Here is a 16,552-nt window from a genome sequence, read left to right as displayed (position 1 = left end):
GACCTGTGATGCCACTTTTAGGGAATTATGTATCTGTAATCCCAGATCCCTCTGCTCTACTGCACTCCTCAGTGTCCTACCATTTACCTTGTATGTTCTACCTTGGTTTGTCCTTCCAAAGTGCAATGCCTCACACTTGTCTACATTAAACACAATCTGCCATTTGTCAGCCCATTCTTCCAGCTGGTCCAGATCCCTCTGCAAGCTTTGAAAACCTTCCTCACTGTCCACTACACCTCCAATCTTTGTATCATCAGCAAATTTGCTGATCCAATTTACCACATTATCATCCAGATCATTGATATGGATGACAAATAACAACGGACCCAGCTCTGATCCCTGTGCACACCACAAGTCACAGGCCTCTACTCAGAGAAGCAATCCTCCATTACCACTCTCTGGCTTCTCCCATTGAGCCAACATCTAATCCAATTTATTACATCACCATGTATACCTAGCGACTGAATCTTCCTAACTAACCTCCCATGTGGGACCTTGTCAAAGGTCTAACTGAAGTCCATGTATACAACATCCACTGCCTTCCCTTCATCCACTTTCCTGGTAACCTCCTTGAAAAACTCTAATAGATTGGTTAAACATGATCTACCACACACAAAGCCATGTTGACTCTCCCTAATAAGTCCCTGTCTATCCAAGTACTTGTAGACCCTATCTCTTAGTACTTCTTCCAATAATTTACCTACTACTGACGTCAAACTTACAAGCCTATAGTTTCCTGGATTACTTTTAGAGCCTTTTTTAAACAACAGAACAACATGAGCTATCCCCCAATCATCTGGCACCTCACCTGTGGATTACCGACATTTTAAATATATCTGCCAGGGCCCCTGCAATTTCAACACTAGTCCCCTTCAAGGTCCGAGGGAATACTCTGTCAGGTCCTGGGGATTTATCTATTCTGATTTGCCTCAAGATAGCAAGCACCTCCTCCTCTTTAATCTGTATAGGCTCCATGACCTCACTACTTGATTGCTTTATTTGCATACACTCCTTCCCCCATTTCTTTTGGTTCCATACATAGCTGACCACTCTGATCTTCAAGAGGACCAATTTTATTCCTTACTATCCTTTTGCTCTTAATAGACTTGTAGAAGCTCTTTGGATTATCCTTCACCTTGAATGCCAAAGCAACCTCACGTCTTCTTTTAGCCCTCCTGATTTCTTTCTTAAATATTTTTTGCACTTTTTATATTCCTCAAGCACCTTATTTGCTCCTTGTTGCCTATACCTGTCATACATCTCTCTCTTCTTCATCAGATTTCCAATATCCCTCGAAAACCAAGGTTCCTTATTCTTTTTCACTTTATCTTTAATCCTGACAGGAACATACAAACTCTGCACTCTCAGTATTTCTCCTTTGAAGGCCTCCCACTTAACAATCACACCCTTGCCAGAGAACAACCTGTTCCAATTCACGTTTTTTAGATCCTGTCTCATTTCTTCAAATTTGGCCTTTTTCCAGTTTAGTACCTCAACCCAAGGACCAGATCTATCTTTATCCATGACCAAGTTGAAACTAATGGCGTTATGATCACTAGACCCAAAGTGTTCCCCTGCACACACTTCCGTCACCTGTCCTAACTCATTTCCTAATAGGAGATCTAAAATTGCATCCTCTCTAGTTGGTGCCTCTATACACTGATTTAGAAAACTTTCTTGAACGCATTTTGCAAACTCTAACCCGTTTAGACCTTTAACAGTATGGGAGTCCCAATCAATATGTGGAAAATTAAAATCCCCTACTATCACAACTTTATGATTCCTGCAGTTGTCTGCTACCTCTCTGCAGATTTGCTCCTCCAATTCTCGCTGACTATTGGGTGATCTATAATACAACCCTATAACTGTGGTCATACCTTTCCTGTTTCTCAGCTCCACCCATATGGCCTCGGTAGACAAGCCCTCTAATCTGTCCCGCCTGAGCACTGCTGTAACATTTTCCCTGACTAGCAATGCCACCAACCCCCCACCCTTCATCCCTCTGCCTCTATCATGTCTGAAACATCGGAACCCTGGAACATTAAGCTGCCAGCCCTGCCCTTCCTGTAGCCAAGTTTCACTAATGGCTATAATGTCAAAATTCCATGTTTCAATCCACGCCTTCAGCTCATCTGCCTTCCCCACAATACTCCTCGCATTGAAACAGACACACCTCAGAAGATTACCACCACAAACAATTTTGCATGAACTTTTAACATCATTTATTTTCACCCCCGCTTCACTATCTGCTCTGGCACTCTGGTTCCCATCCCCCTGCAAATCTAGCTTAAACCCTCCCCAATAGCACTAGCAAACCTAGGTAAATAGACGTCATTCGGTGAGCTTTTCACAAGGTCCCACATAGTAGGCTGGTCTGCAGGGTTAGATCACCAAGGGTCTGGGGTGAGTTCAATTCTGTGATGGGTGGTACGCCTCAAAGATCAATGCTAAATTCCTTGTTGTTTCATCATCTACATTAATAACTTGTTTAACTTGAAATTTAAGTTTGTAGATATCACTAAAATTGGTGATATAGTGGACAGTAACAAAGATTATCAGAGATTACAACAGAACATAGATCAATTGGGAAAGTGAGCTAAAGAACAGCAGATGGAAGTTAACTCGGATAGTATGAGGTGTTGCACTTTGGTCAATTAAACCAAGGCCCTAGAGAGGAATGCAGAATAGCATGTCTCCCCAGAGTCAGGAAATTATGTTACACTTTATGAAGTTCTGTTTAGGCCTCATTTAGGTGTTCAGCTCTGGTCATCCTATTATGGGAAGTATGTGGTGGTTTTGGAGAGGATGCAGAAGGGGTTTCCAGGATGCTGCCTAGCTTGGTGGTTACATGCTATGAGGAGAGGTTCGATAAGCTAGTATTGTTCTCTAAAGTGATGGAGACTGAGTGGATATTTGATAGGAGTTTATAAAATTACGTAAGGCACAAATAGAATAGATAGCCAACTTCTTTTTCCAAGAATTGAAATGTCTAGTACAAGAGGGTGGGAGGTGGGGAGAGAATACAAAGGAGGTGTGCAAAGCAAGCTCTTTCCCCCACATTGAGTGATAGGTGCCTGGAATGTGCTGGAAACAAACAGCATTGGAGCATTTTAAAAAAACCTTGAAACTGCTGAGAAGGTGAACTTGCGGGGAAGAGGTTTTAGATTAATTTGAAGTTATTGGCTTAGACAGTTTGGCCTGTTCTGTGCTAAATCAGGGGTGACTGACACCACAGTTTCATCATGCCGATAACCTGTCAGTTTAGCAGCATCTGTGGAGCCAAAGGAATGGTTGATCTACTGGGACAATACCCTGCAATCTCTTGTCTCTCCTAACAACTCTGCCTTCTTCATGATTAAGAATGCTGGCTCTGGTCAGCTCCACGATCCAAGTTCACTCCAAGACCAGGCGGCATCTGGTGTAGATTCACACTGACTATTTGAGGAAAAAGTTAATTAAACTATTTCTCATCTCTATTGGCCAATTAAAGTTCAGCAAAAGGCACACTTCATAGCTCTGGCCAAGTCGTAGAATCTTACCTGTATCCTCCAGGAATAACTGCACTGCCATCAGCACTTTGCCTTGAGGTTGGAGATCCAACTGCAGAAAGAGGAACTCCAATAAATATTGTAACTGCTTCTCATGCACCCAGCTCAAAGCCCCACCTCTGGTCACACATGTGCTCCTGGGCAATGCATCATCCAAACTCGAGAATCAGAGGCAACAAATTTGCTAGAGGAACTCAATGCACAGAGGCTGCTTTAATAATGTCTCTTCCCTCAGTTCCCATGATATCCCCTGCACCCACATAGCATTCAAGGAACAACATTCAACACATCACCTCCTTCCACAATGAGCTCTCACTGGATAGGGAAACAGAGGAGATTTCAATAGAGAGGGATCATCTGTACTGCCTTCTGGAACTTGGAGGGAGCCCACTAGCACACCTTCAAGAGGTGGGGCATGCTCAGAAGAGTTATTCTGGACCCTGTCTGTCAATTGAGAGTTGGCGGACCTTTCCCTCAGCTCTGCACCAGGCAGGGAGGGGAGGTACCATGGGAGTGGAAGTGGAAACATGGAACAAATCCAAACATCTTCTGATGTGTCCCTGCACACTGAGAGGCAAATACAACCTCTCCTCATCCAACAATACCACTATTACTGGCAGAATCTCAGATGGTGTACAGGAGTGAGATACATTGAGTGATGTCACTTCAGGAAGGGCCAATTGGAAGAACAGACATCAATCCTCATTGAGGGGTCATCAGTGGAAAGAGTGAGCAACCTCAAGGTCAAACATCTCAATGATCTGTCCTGGGCCCAACACATTGAATGAATCACAAAGCTGGCTTACCAGTGGCTATAATTCATTACAAGTTTCAAGAGATTTTATTATATCACCAAAGACTAGCAAATTTCTACAAAGGTGCGGTGGAAAGCTCCAATGCACAGGATCAAAAGGGGCTGCAGAGGGTTGTAGGCTCAGCCAGCTCCATCTTTAGAGCAAGCTTTCCCACCATCAAGGGCATCTTCAAAAGGTGACATCTCCAGAAGGCAGCACGATTCATTCAGGACCCTCACCATCCAGAACATGCCTCTTCTCATTACTATCATCAAGGTGGTGGTACAGGAGCCTGAAGACACACACTCAATGGTGAATAGGTGAATTGACTTTATTTCTTACATCCTTCACATACATGAGGAGTAAAAATCTTTGTTACATCTCTGTCTAAATGTACAATCACAGTAATTTATAATAAATAGAACAATCAGTGTAACATAGAAATACACTTAAATCAGCATGAGTTAATCAGTCAGATGGCCTGGTGGAAGAAGCCGCCCTGGAGCCTGTTGGTCCTGGCTTTTATGCTGTGGTACCTTTTCCTGGATGGGAGCAGCTGGAATAGATTGTAATTGGGGTAACTCAGGTCCCCAATGATCCTTTGGGCCCTTTTCTCACACGTCTTTGTAAATGTCCTGAATCATGAGAAGTTCATAACTACAGATGCGCTGGGCTGTCTGCACCACTCCACAAAATCCTGTGATTAAGGGAGGTACTGTTCCCATAGCAAGCAGTGATGCAGCCAGTCAGGATGTTCACAATTGTGGGCCTGTAGAAAGATCTTCGGACTTGTAGGCCCACACCAAACTTCCTCAACCGTCTGAGGTGAAAGAGGTGCCGTTGTGCCTTTCTCACCACATGGCTGATGTGTACAGACCATGTGAGGACCTCAGTGATGTGGATGCCGAGGAACTTAAAGCTGTTTACCCTCTCAATCCCAGATCCATTGATGTCAATAGGGGTTAGTCCGTCTCCATTCCTCCTGTAGTCCACAATCAGCTCCTTTGTTTTTTGAAATGTTGTTGTTTTCTTGACACCATTATGTCAGAGATGATAAAGTTGTCCGATAAATGCATGGAGGATGAATGCGTGGCTGAGGGATTGGAGCAGGGGGCAGGGATTCAAGTTTCTGGATAATTGGGACCTCTTTTGGAGCAGGTGTGACCTGTACAAAAAGGACGAGTTACACTTGAATCCTAGGGGGACCAATATCCTGGCAGGAAGGTTTAATAGAGCTGTAAGGGAGGGTTTAAACTAATTTGGCAGGGGGATGGGAACCGGAAGGATGGAGCGGAGAAGAGGAAAACAGAAATAGATCTAAGTTAGTGAGCAGTAAGGATGTCAGGAAGGACAGGCAGGTGATGGAGCAAATTTGCAGCCATTGGGATGAGTTGCAGTGCAATCAGCGCAAAAAGTACCAAATACTGGACTTAAGGTGTTATACTTAATTGCACGCAGCATAAGGAATAAGGTGGATGATCTTGTTGTACAGTTACAGATTGGCAGGTATTGGCAGTGATGTGGCCATCACTGAGACGTGGCTAAAGGATGCATGTCTCTGGGAGCTGAACGTCCAAGAATACACGGTGTATCGGAAGGATAGGCAGGTAGGCAGAGGGGCTGGCGTAGCCTTAATGGTAAGAAATGATATTAAATCATTAGAAAGAGTTGACATAGGATCGGAAAGTACAGAATCTTTATGGGTTGAGCTAAGAAATCGCAGGGGTAAAAGGACCCTGATGGCAGTTATCTACAGGCCTCCAAACAGCTGCAGTGAGGTGGACTACAAATTACAACAGGAAATAGAAAAGGCTTGCCAGAAGGGCAGTGTTATGATAATTATAGGGGATTTTAACACGTGAGTGGATTGGGAAAATCAGGTCGGCACTGGATCTCAACAGAGAGAATTTGTAGAATGTCTACGAGATGGCTTTTTAGAACAGCTTGTTGTTGAGCCCACTAGGGGATCGGCTGTACTGGATTGGGTATTGTGTAATGAATCAGAGGTGATTAGAGAGATGGAAGTGAAGGAACCCTTAGGAGGCAGTGATCACAACATGATTGAGTTCACTGTGAAATTTGAGAAAGAGAAGCCGAAATCCGATGTGTCGGTATTTCAGTGGAGTAAAGGAAATTACAGTGGCATGAGAGAGGAACTGGCCAAGGTTGACTGGAAAGGGACACTAGCGGGAAGGATGGCACAGCAGCAGTGGCTGGAGTTTATGTGAGAAGTGAGGAAGGTGCAAGACAGATATATTCCAAAGAAGAAGAAATTTTCGAATGGAAAAAGGATGCAACCGTGGCTGACAAGAGAAGTCAAAGCCAAAGTAAAAGCAAAGCAGAGGTCATACAAGGGAGCAAAAATTAGTGGGAAGACAGAGGATTGGGAAGTTTTTAAAAGCTTACAAAAGGAAACTAAGAAGGTCATTAAGAGGGAAAAGATGAACTATGAAAGGAAGCTAGCAAATAGATAGATAGATACTTTATTCATCCCCATGGGGAAATTCAACTTTTTTTCCAATGTCCCATACACTTGTTGTAGCAAAACTACTTACATACAATACTTAACTCAGTAAAAAAAATATGATATGCATCTAAATCACTATCTCAAAAAGCATTAATAATAGCTTTTAAAAAGTTCTTAAGTCCTGGCGGTAGAATTGTAAAGCCTAATGGCATTGGGGAGTATTGACCTCTTCATCCTGTCTGAGGAGCATTGCATCGATAGTAACCTGTCGCTGAAACTGCTTCTCTGTCTCTGGATGGTGCTATGTAGAGGATATCAAAGAGGATATTAAAAGCTTTTTCAAGTATATAAAAAGTAAAAGACAGGTGAGAGTAGATATAGGACCAATAGAAAATGATGCTGGAGAAATTGTAATGGGAGATAAGGAGATAGCAGAGGAACTGAACGAGTATTTTGCATCAGTCTTTACTGAGGAAGACATTAGCAATACACCGGACATTCAAGGGTGTCGGGGAAGAGAAATATGCGCAGTCACAATTACAACAGAGAAAGTACTCAGGAAGCTGAATAGTCTAAGGGTGGATAAATCTCCTGGACCAGATGGAATGCACCCTCGTGTTCTGAAGGAAGTAGCGGTGGAGATTGCGGAAGCATTAGCAAAGATCTTTCAAAAGTCGATAGATTCTGGCCTGGTTCCAGAGGACTGGAAGATTGCAAATGTCACTCCGTTATTTAAGAAGGGGGCAAGGAAGCAAAAAGGAAATTATAGACCTGTTAGCTTGACATGGTGGTTGGGAAGTTGTTGGAGTCGATTGTCAAGGATGAGGTTACGGAGTACTTGGAGGCATATGACAAGATAGGCAGAACTCAGCATGGTTTCCTTAAAATCCTGCCTGACAAACCTAGTGCAATTTTTTGAGGAAATTACAAGTAGGCTAGACAAGGGAGATGTAGTGGATGTGGTGTATTTGGAGTTTCAGAAGGCCTTTGACAAGGTGCCGCACATGGGGCTGCTAAACAAGATAAGAGCCCATGAAATTATGGGAAAGTTACATACATGGATAGAGCATTGGTTGATTGGTAGGAAACAGAGTGGGAATAAAGGGATCCCATTCTGGTTGGCTGCCGGTTACCAGTGGTGTTCCACAGGGGTTCGCGTTGGGGCCTCTTCTTTTTACGTTGTATATCAACGATTTGGATTATGGAATAGATGGCTTTGTGGCTAAGTTTGCTGATGATACAAAGATAGGTGGAGGGGCCGGTAGTGCTGAGGAAATGGAGTCTGCAGAGAGACTCGGATAGATTGGGGGAATGGGCAAAGAAGTGGCAAATGAATTACAATGTCGGAAAGTGTACGGTCATGCACTTTGATAGAAGAAATAAACAGGCAGACTAGTATTTAAATGGGGAGAGAATTCAAAGTTCTGAGATGCAATGGGACTTGGGAGTCCTCGTGCAGGATACCCTTAAGGTTAACCTCCAGGTTGAGTCAGTGGTGAAGGCGGCGAATGCAATGTTGGCATTCATTTCTAGAGGAATAGAGTATAGGAGCAGGGATGTGATGTTGAGGCTCTATAAGGCATTGGTAAGACCTCACTTGGAATACTGTGTGCAGTTTTGGGTTCCTTATTTAAGAAAGGATGTGCTGACATTGGACAGGGTTCAGAGAAGATTCACTAGAATGATTCTGGGAATGAGAGGGTTAACATATGAGGAACATTTGATCGCTCTTGGACTGTACTCCTTGGAGTTTAGAACAATGAGGGGGGACCTCATTGAAACATTTTGAATGTTGAAAGGCACGGACAGAGTGGATGTGGCAAAGTTGTTTCCCATGGTGGGGGAGTCTAGTACGAGAGGACATGACTTGAGGATTGCAGGGTGCCTATTCAGAACAGAGATGCGAAAAAAAAATTTTAGCCAGAGGGTGGTGAATCTATGGAATTTGTTGCCACGGGTGACAGTGGAGGCCAAGTCATTGGGTGTATTTAAGGCAGAAATTGATAAGTATCTGAGTAGTCAGGGCATCAAAGGTTATGATGAGAAGGCGGGGGAATGGGACCGCCTTCAAGGGAGAATGGATCAGCTCATGATGAAATGGCGGAGCAGACTCGATGAGCCAAATGGCCGACTTCTGTTCCTTTGTCTTATGACTCCTCGTTATTGTTTGAGATTAGTTCAATCAATGTAGTGTCGTCAACAAATTTAATTTACAGATTAGAGCTGTGGGTGGCAACACAGTCATGGGTATACAGGGAGTAAAGGAAGGGACTTAGTACACAGCCCTGAGTGGCTCCTGTGTTGAGAGTCAGAGGGGTGGAGGTGTGGGAGCCCACTCTTACCACCTGCCAGTGCTCTGACAGCAAGTCCAGGATCCAGCTGCACAGGGCAGGGCGAAGGCTCAGGTCTCTGAGCTTCTTGTCGATCCTGAATGGAATTATGGTGTTGAATGCTGAACTGTAGTCCAAGAACAGCATTCTCACGTAAGTGTCCTTCTTCTGCAGATGTGTAAGATGAGTGGAGCAGTGGCTATTGTGTCACCTATGATCGGTTGTGTCAGTAGGTGAATTGTAGGGGCTCCAGTGTGGGTGGTAGCATGCTGAAAATGTAGTCCTTGGCCAGCCTCTCAAAGCATTTGCTTATTGTTGAGGTGAGTGCGACAGGCCGCCAGTCGTTCAGGCATGTTACCTTGATCTTTTTATATGCAGGGACAATAGTGGATAATTTGAAGCAGGAGGGCACTCTACACGGGGAAATGGAGATTCAGGAATAGCTGCTTCCCCTGCACTACTACATTTTTGAAAGGTCCATGCACCTATGAACATTACCTTAATTTATTTTTCCCACACTATTTATTAAACTGTATGTCTTACAATGTACTGCTGCCACAAAACAAGAAATTTCACGGTACATGTTAGTGATAATAAACCCGATTCTGATTCAGTTAAAGGGTGTATGTAGCAAACTTGACAGAAACAGGCCCTTCAGCCCTCTGTCATTGCTAACCATTGTACCCATTGGTAACTAATCCCATCAACCATCACTGAGTCCAGAGCCTCATGCTTCAGGCATTGAAAGTCTCAGGTTCCCACACCCATCAGGTGTGAAGAGAGACACCCATGAACAGTGCCTGTTCTGACTACTAGCTGGACCATTGCAGGAATCCCTAATCTTTTACAGAGACTCCTGAAGATCCCCAGAAGCTCTGAAAGAGATGGTAAACTGTAAATCAACCCCTCACTCATCTCCACGTCTATCTTCCTCAGGGTTCATCACAGCCAACAGCTGACACACCCACAGGCATCTCAAACATACCAACTGGACCACTTCTCCCAATAGTCCACTACCAGCATACTCTGACCAGACACATCCCTGTCAACCTCAAATGTGACCATCTCTGACTGGACTCACCCAGAACTCTGCTTTCCCGTTGCCTTTCTTACAACGCTCAGCAAGGACAGAGACCCCAACCGTAACCTCAGACAGGGGCTCCTCGGCACTCCCCATCAGGACGATCTGGATGACCCGGCCCTCGTAGATGTGAGCATCAAAGGAAGACTTCCAGTCTGGGTACATAGTCGGCTTCTTCTGCATCAAGGTCTTACCGCGCTCTGCCGGTACAAAGTGCAGGGTCATGAGGAACCACAGATGTGGAGAGATGGGGGAAGGCAGGTGATGGGGCAGGCAGCAGAGAGGGGGCGGGAGCAAGGAGGATGATGCTGTGAAAGTGGAGTGGAAGGGGTGGGCGGGAAGGCCTGGAGAACTGGATGGAGCCAATGGAACCTTGAAGCACAGCTGGATATCATTTGCCTGTATCATGAAGCTCCCACATTGGACCCGGGTGTATTACCTGTGGTCATAGCCTCCTTCATCTTCACAGCGATGAATGGTTGCTGACTCTCAGCGACATTTGTGGCGAGGCCAAGCTCGTATGAACTGAAGGAGATGCGCAGGAACGGAGCCATGACAGAGTGGAGGGAGGCCTGGAGAGAGCGACAGAAGCAAAGGTTGAGTACGACACATTCACGGATAATCCCAGAGAACACTGAGCAGTTTGTGCACACATCCACAAACCCCCCCTGCCCAACCCCCATACTGTCTGACAACACAAAATATGCCATCTATCATGCAGATCCATGTCAAAGAGTGATCCCTTGTACTGTACTCCAGTGTTATACAACGACAGACCCGACCCCACCGGTACCGTGCCCCGGTGTTCTACAGCGACAGACCCGCCCCCATTAGTACCGTACCACAGTGTTATACAGTGACAGACCCGACCCTACCGGTACCATGCCCCGGTGTTCTACAGCGACAGACCCGCCCCCACTAGTACCGTACCACAGTGTTATACAGTGACAGACCCGACCCCACCGGTACCGTGCCCCGGTGTTATATAGTGACAGACCCAACCCCACCGGTACCGTGCCCCGGTGTTATACAGTGACAGACCCGACCCCACCGGTACCGTACCCCGGTGTTATACAGTGACAGACCCGACCCCACTGGTACCGTACGTACCCCGGTGTTATACAGTGACAGACCCACTCCCACCGGTACCTTACCCTGATGTTATACAGTGACAGACCCGTCCCCACCGGTACCCTAGCCCGGTGTTATACAGTGACAGACCTGACCCCATCGGTACCATACCCCGGTGTTATACAGTGACAGACCCGACCCCACTGGTACCGTGCCCCGGTGTTATACAGTGACAGACCCACTCCCACCGGTACCGTACCCTGATGTTATACAGTGACAGACCCGTCCCCACCGGTACCCTAGCCCGGTGTTATACAGTGACAGACCTGACCCCATCGGTACCATACCCCGGTGTTATACAGTGACAGACCCGTATCCTGGTGTTGTATAGTGACAGGCTCGTCCCCACACGTTAAACAATGACAGACCCCGTCCCCACTGACCCTGTACCCCGGTGTTATACAGTGACAGACTCGTCCCCACCGGTACCGTACCCCGGTGTTATACAGTGACAGACCCGTACCCTGGTGTTGTATAGTGACAGGCCCATCCCCACATGTTAAACAATGACAGACCCCGTCCCCACCGGTACCGTACCCCGGTGTTATACAGCGACAGACCCGACCCCACCGGTACCGTACCCCGGTGTTATACAGTGACAGACTCGTCCCCACCGGTACCGTACCCCGGTGTCACAGTGACAGACCCGTCCCCACCGGTACCGTACCCCGGTGTTATACAGTGACAGACCCGACCCCACCGGTACCGTACCCCGGTGTTATACAGCGACAGACCCGACCCCACCAGTACCGTACCCCGGTGTTATACACTGACAGACTCATCCCCAACCAAACCATACCTCAGTGTTAGTACACAGAACAGTACAGCACAGGTACAAGCCCTTCAATTCACAATGTTGTGCCAAAACAATTAGATTAGCAATCAACTGACCAAATAAACTAATCCCTTCTGCATACGCAATGTCAATGTGTCTCATAATAATCCCTACCACCAACCCCAGGCCGCATATTCCAGCCACCCACCACTGTGTGTAAAAGAATTGACCCTCACATCTCCTTTGAATCAACCCTCTTTCATCTAAAATGCATTCCCTCTGGTATTAGACATTTAAACGGAACAAGATACTGTCTATATCTACTCTATCTATACCTCTTGTAATCTTATAAACCTCTATCAGATCTTCCCTTAGCCTCCAGAGAAAACAACCCAAGTTTGTCCCACCTCTCATTATAGCACATGCTCTCTAATCCAGCAACATCTTGATAAGCGACTCCTGCACACTCTCCAAAGCCTCCATCAGACACAGGATCAGAATTAGGCCATTCAGCCCATCGTCCACTCTGCTATTTCATCATGGCTGATCCCAGTTCCTATTCAACCCCATACACCTGCCCTCTAACTACATCCCATGAAACTCCAACCAATCAGGAAACTATCAACTTCCACTTTGAATGAACCTACAGACTTGGCCTCCACCACAGAGCATTCCACAGCTTCATCACTCTATGGCTTAAGAAAAAAAATCCTCCTTACCTCTGTTTTAAAAGGTTGCACCTCAATTTTGAGGCTGTTTCCACTAGTTCTGGATACCCCCATCATCCTCTCCACATTAACCCTATCTAGTCCTTTCAACATTCTGTTGGTTTCAATTAATTCCCCATGCATTCTACTAAATTCCAGTGAGTACAGGCCCAAAGCTGCCAGACACTCCTCATATGTTAACCTCTTCATTCCCAGAATAATCCTTGTGAACCTGCTCTGGACTCTCTCCAATGACAACACATTCTTTCTGAGATAAGGGGCCCAAAACTGTTGACAATACTCCAAATATTGTCTGACTAGTTTCTTATAAAGCTTCAGCATTATCTACCTGCTTTTCTATTCTATTCCCCTTGAAATAAATGCCAACATTGCATTTGCTTTCTTTACCACAGACTCCACCTGTGTATTCACCTTCTGCATGTCTTGAACGAGCACTCCTGTCCTTTGCACCTCTGATGTTTAAATTTTTTCCAAATTTAGAAAATAGTTTTCACTATTGTTCCTTTTATCAAAATGCATTTTAATACATTTACCAACACTGTATTCCATCTGCCACTTTTTTTGCCCATTCTTCCAATTTGTCTAAGTCCTGCTGCAATCGCATTGCTTCCTCAGCACTACCTACTCCTCCACCCATCTTCATAACATTCGCAAACTTTTGCCACAAAGCCATCAATTCCATTACCTAAATCACTGACAGTCAATATGAAAAGTAGCGGTCCCAATACTGACCCCTGAGGAACACCACTAGTCACCAGCAGCCAACCAGAAATGGTTGTCTCTCGCCGCCTGTCAGCCATTCTTGCCATTCTTCTATCCACACCAGTATATTTTCTGTAACACCATAGGATTTTATCTTGTTAAGCAGCCTCATGTGAGACACCTTATCAAATGCCTTCTGAAAATCTAAGTAAATGGCATCCACTGCCTCTCCTCTGTCCATCCTGCTTGTTGCTTCCTTGAAGAACTCTAACAAATTTGTCAGGCAAGATTTCCCTTTACAGAAACCACGCTGACTGTTTAATTTTATCATTAGTCTCATGGACCTCTAGCAAACTGCTAATATCTTCCACAGTAGAGACTGGTGCAAAGTACCCATTAAGTTCATCTACTATTTCTTTGTTTGCCCATTACTACCGCACCAGCATCACTTTCCAGAGGTCCAATATCAACTCTCACTTCCCTTTTATTCTTTATATAACTGAAAAAAATTAGCATCCTGCAGTAAAGTACCAGTGTTAGGGACAGACCCATATCCTACAGTAACGTAGCAATGTTAGGGGATAGACCCACACCCTGCAGTAACGCACCAGTGTTAGGACACAGACCCACACCCTGCAGTAACGTACCAGTGTTAGGCCACAGACCCACACCCGGCAGTAACTTACCAGCGTTAGGGGACAAACTTGCACCCAATACTGTAGCTGAGTACACACTACCTGGAAGGATGTTGGAGACAGTTATTCTCACAACATTTTAGAGTTTGGATAAACACTTAGAACACAATGCAAAGAAGGTGTGATGTGCAAACACGAGGAAATCTGCAGATGCTGGAAATTCAAACAACAACACACACAAAATGCTGGTGGAACACAGCAGGCCAGGCAGCATCTATAGGAGAAGCACTGTTGACGTTTCGGGCCGAGACCCTTCGTCAGGACTAACTGAAAGGAAAGATAGTAACAGATTTGAAAGTAGTGGGGGGAGGGGGAAATGCGAAATGATAGGAGAAGACCGGAGGGGGTGGGATGAAGCTAAGAGCTGGAAAGGTGATTGGCGAAAGTGATACAGAGCTGGAGAAGGGAAAGGATCATGGGACGGGAGGCCTCGGGAGAAAGAAGGGGGGGGGGAGCACCAGAGGGAGATGGAGAACAGGCAAACAACTAAATATGTCAGGGATGGGGTAAGAAGGGGAGGAGAGGCATTAACGTAAGTTAGAGAAGTCAATGTTCATGCCATCAGGTTGGAGGCTACCCAGCCGGTATATAAGGTGTTGTTCCTCCAACCTGAGTTTGGATTCATTTTGATAGTAGAGGAGGCCGTGGATAGACATATCAGAATGGGAATGGGACGTGGAATTAAAATGTGTGGCCACTGGGAGATCCTGCTTTTTCTGGCGGACTGAGCGTAGGTGTTCAGCAAAACGGTCTCCCACTCTGCGTCGGGTCTCACCAATATATAAAAGGCCACACCGGGAGCACTGGACGCAGTATACCACACCAGCCGACTCACAGGTGAAGTGTTGCCTCACCTGGAAGGACTGTCTGGGGCCCTGAATGGTGGTGAGGGAGGAAGTGTAAGGGCAGGTGTAGCACTTGTTCCGTTTACAAGGATAAGTGCCAGGAGGGAGATCGGTGGGAAGGGATGGGGGGGACGAGTGGACAAGGGAGTCGCGTAGGGAGCAATCCCTGCGAAAAGCAGAAAGGGGGGGAGGGAAAGATGTGCTTGGTAGTGGGATCCCGTTGGAGGTGGCAGAAGTTACGGAGAATTATACGTTGGACCTGGAGGCTGGTGGGGTGGTAGGTGAAGACAAGGGGAACCCTATCCCGACTGGGGTGGCGGGTGGATGGGGTGAGGGCAGATGTGCGGGAAATGGGAGAGATGCATTTGAGAGCAGAGTTGATGGTGGACGAAGGTAAGCCCCTTTGTTTAAAAAAGGAAGACATCTCCTTCGTCCTGGAATGAAAAGCCTCATCCTGAGAGCAGATGCGGCGGAGACGGAAGAATTGTAAGAAGGGGATAGCATTTTTGCAAGAGACAGGGTGGGAAGAGGAATAGTCCAGGTAGCTGTGAGAGTCTGTAGGCTTATAGTAGATATCAGTAGATAGGCCATCTCCAGAGATGGAGACAGAAAGATCAAGAAAGGGGAGGGAGGTGTCAGAAATGGACCAGGTAAATTTGAGGGCAGGGTGAAAGTTGGAGGCAAAGTTAATGAAGTCGACGAGCTCAGCATGCGTGCAGGAGGCAGCACCAATGCAGTCATCGATGTAGCGAAGGAAAAGAGGGGGATAGATATCCGTATAGACTTGGAACATGGACTGTTCCACAAAGCCAACAAAAAGGCAGGCATAACTGGGACCCATACGGGTGCCCATGGCTACACCCTTGGTTTGGAGGAAGTGGGAGGAGCCAAAGGAGAAATTATTGAGAGTAAGAACTAATTCTGCTAGATGGAGGAGAGTGGTGGTAGAGGGGAATTGGTTAGGTCTGGAATCCAAAAAAAAAAAGCGAAGAGCTTCGAGACCATCTCGGTGGGGGATGGAGGTATATAGGGACTGGACGTCCATGGTGAAAATAAGGCGGTGGGGGCCAGGGAACTTAAAATCATTGAAAAAATTCAAAGCGTGAGAAGTGTCACGAACATAGGTGGGAAGAGATTGAACAAGGGGGGATAAGACAGTGTCAAGGTATGCAGAAATGAGTTCAGTGGGGCAGGAGCAAGCTGAGACAATAGGTCTACCTGGACAGGCAGGTTTGTGGATCTTGGGTAGGAGGTAGAAACGGGAAGTGCGGGGTGTGGGAACTATGAGGTTGGTGGCAGTAGATGGGAGATCCCCAGAGCTGATAAGGTTGGTGATGGAATAGGAGTCAATGGCCTGGTGCTCCTTAATGGGGTCATGATCAAGGGGTAAATAAGAGGAGGTATCAGAGAGTTGTCGCTGTGCCTCGGCCAGGTAGAGGTCAGTACGCCAGACAAC

At 46.1% G+C, this 16,552-nt stretch overlaps 1 protein-coding gene across 3 annotated transcripts in view; it reads right to left on the bottom strand.

Annotated features, from left to right (window-relative positions):
* LOC140741680 (protein kinase C delta type-like) overlaps positions 1–16,552 on the bottom strand; it is a 129,292-nt gene that overhangs the window by 43,771 nt on the left and 68,969 nt on the right. For all 3 annotated transcript variants that reach the window (XM_073071948.1, XM_073071949.1, XM_073071947.1), the window contains 3 exons: positions 10,660–10,792; positions 10,221–10,420; positions 3,540–3,600 (listed from right to left, as the gene is read on the bottom strand). In XM_073071948.1, coding sequence (XP_072928049.1) covers positions 3,540–3,600; positions 10,221–10,420; positions 10,660–10,774 — 376 coding nt within the window. In that variant the 5' untranslated portion in view covers positions 10,775–10,792. The remainder of the gene's footprint in view (positions 1–3,539; positions 3,601–10,220; positions 10,421–10,659; positions 10,793–16,552) is intronic.

The sequence above is a fragment of the Hemitrygon akajei genome, chromosome 19 (assembly GCF_048418815.1).
Source record: "Hemitrygon akajei chromosome 19, sHemAka1.3, whole genome shotgun sequence".
Classification (NCBI taxonomy): Eukaryota; Metazoa; Chordata; class Chondrichthyes; order Myliobatiformes; family Dasyatidae; genus Hemitrygon; species Hemitrygon akajei.
The sequence above is the reverse complement of the archived record's forward strand: the minus strand, read 5'-3'. Positions and strand labels throughout refer to the sequence as shown.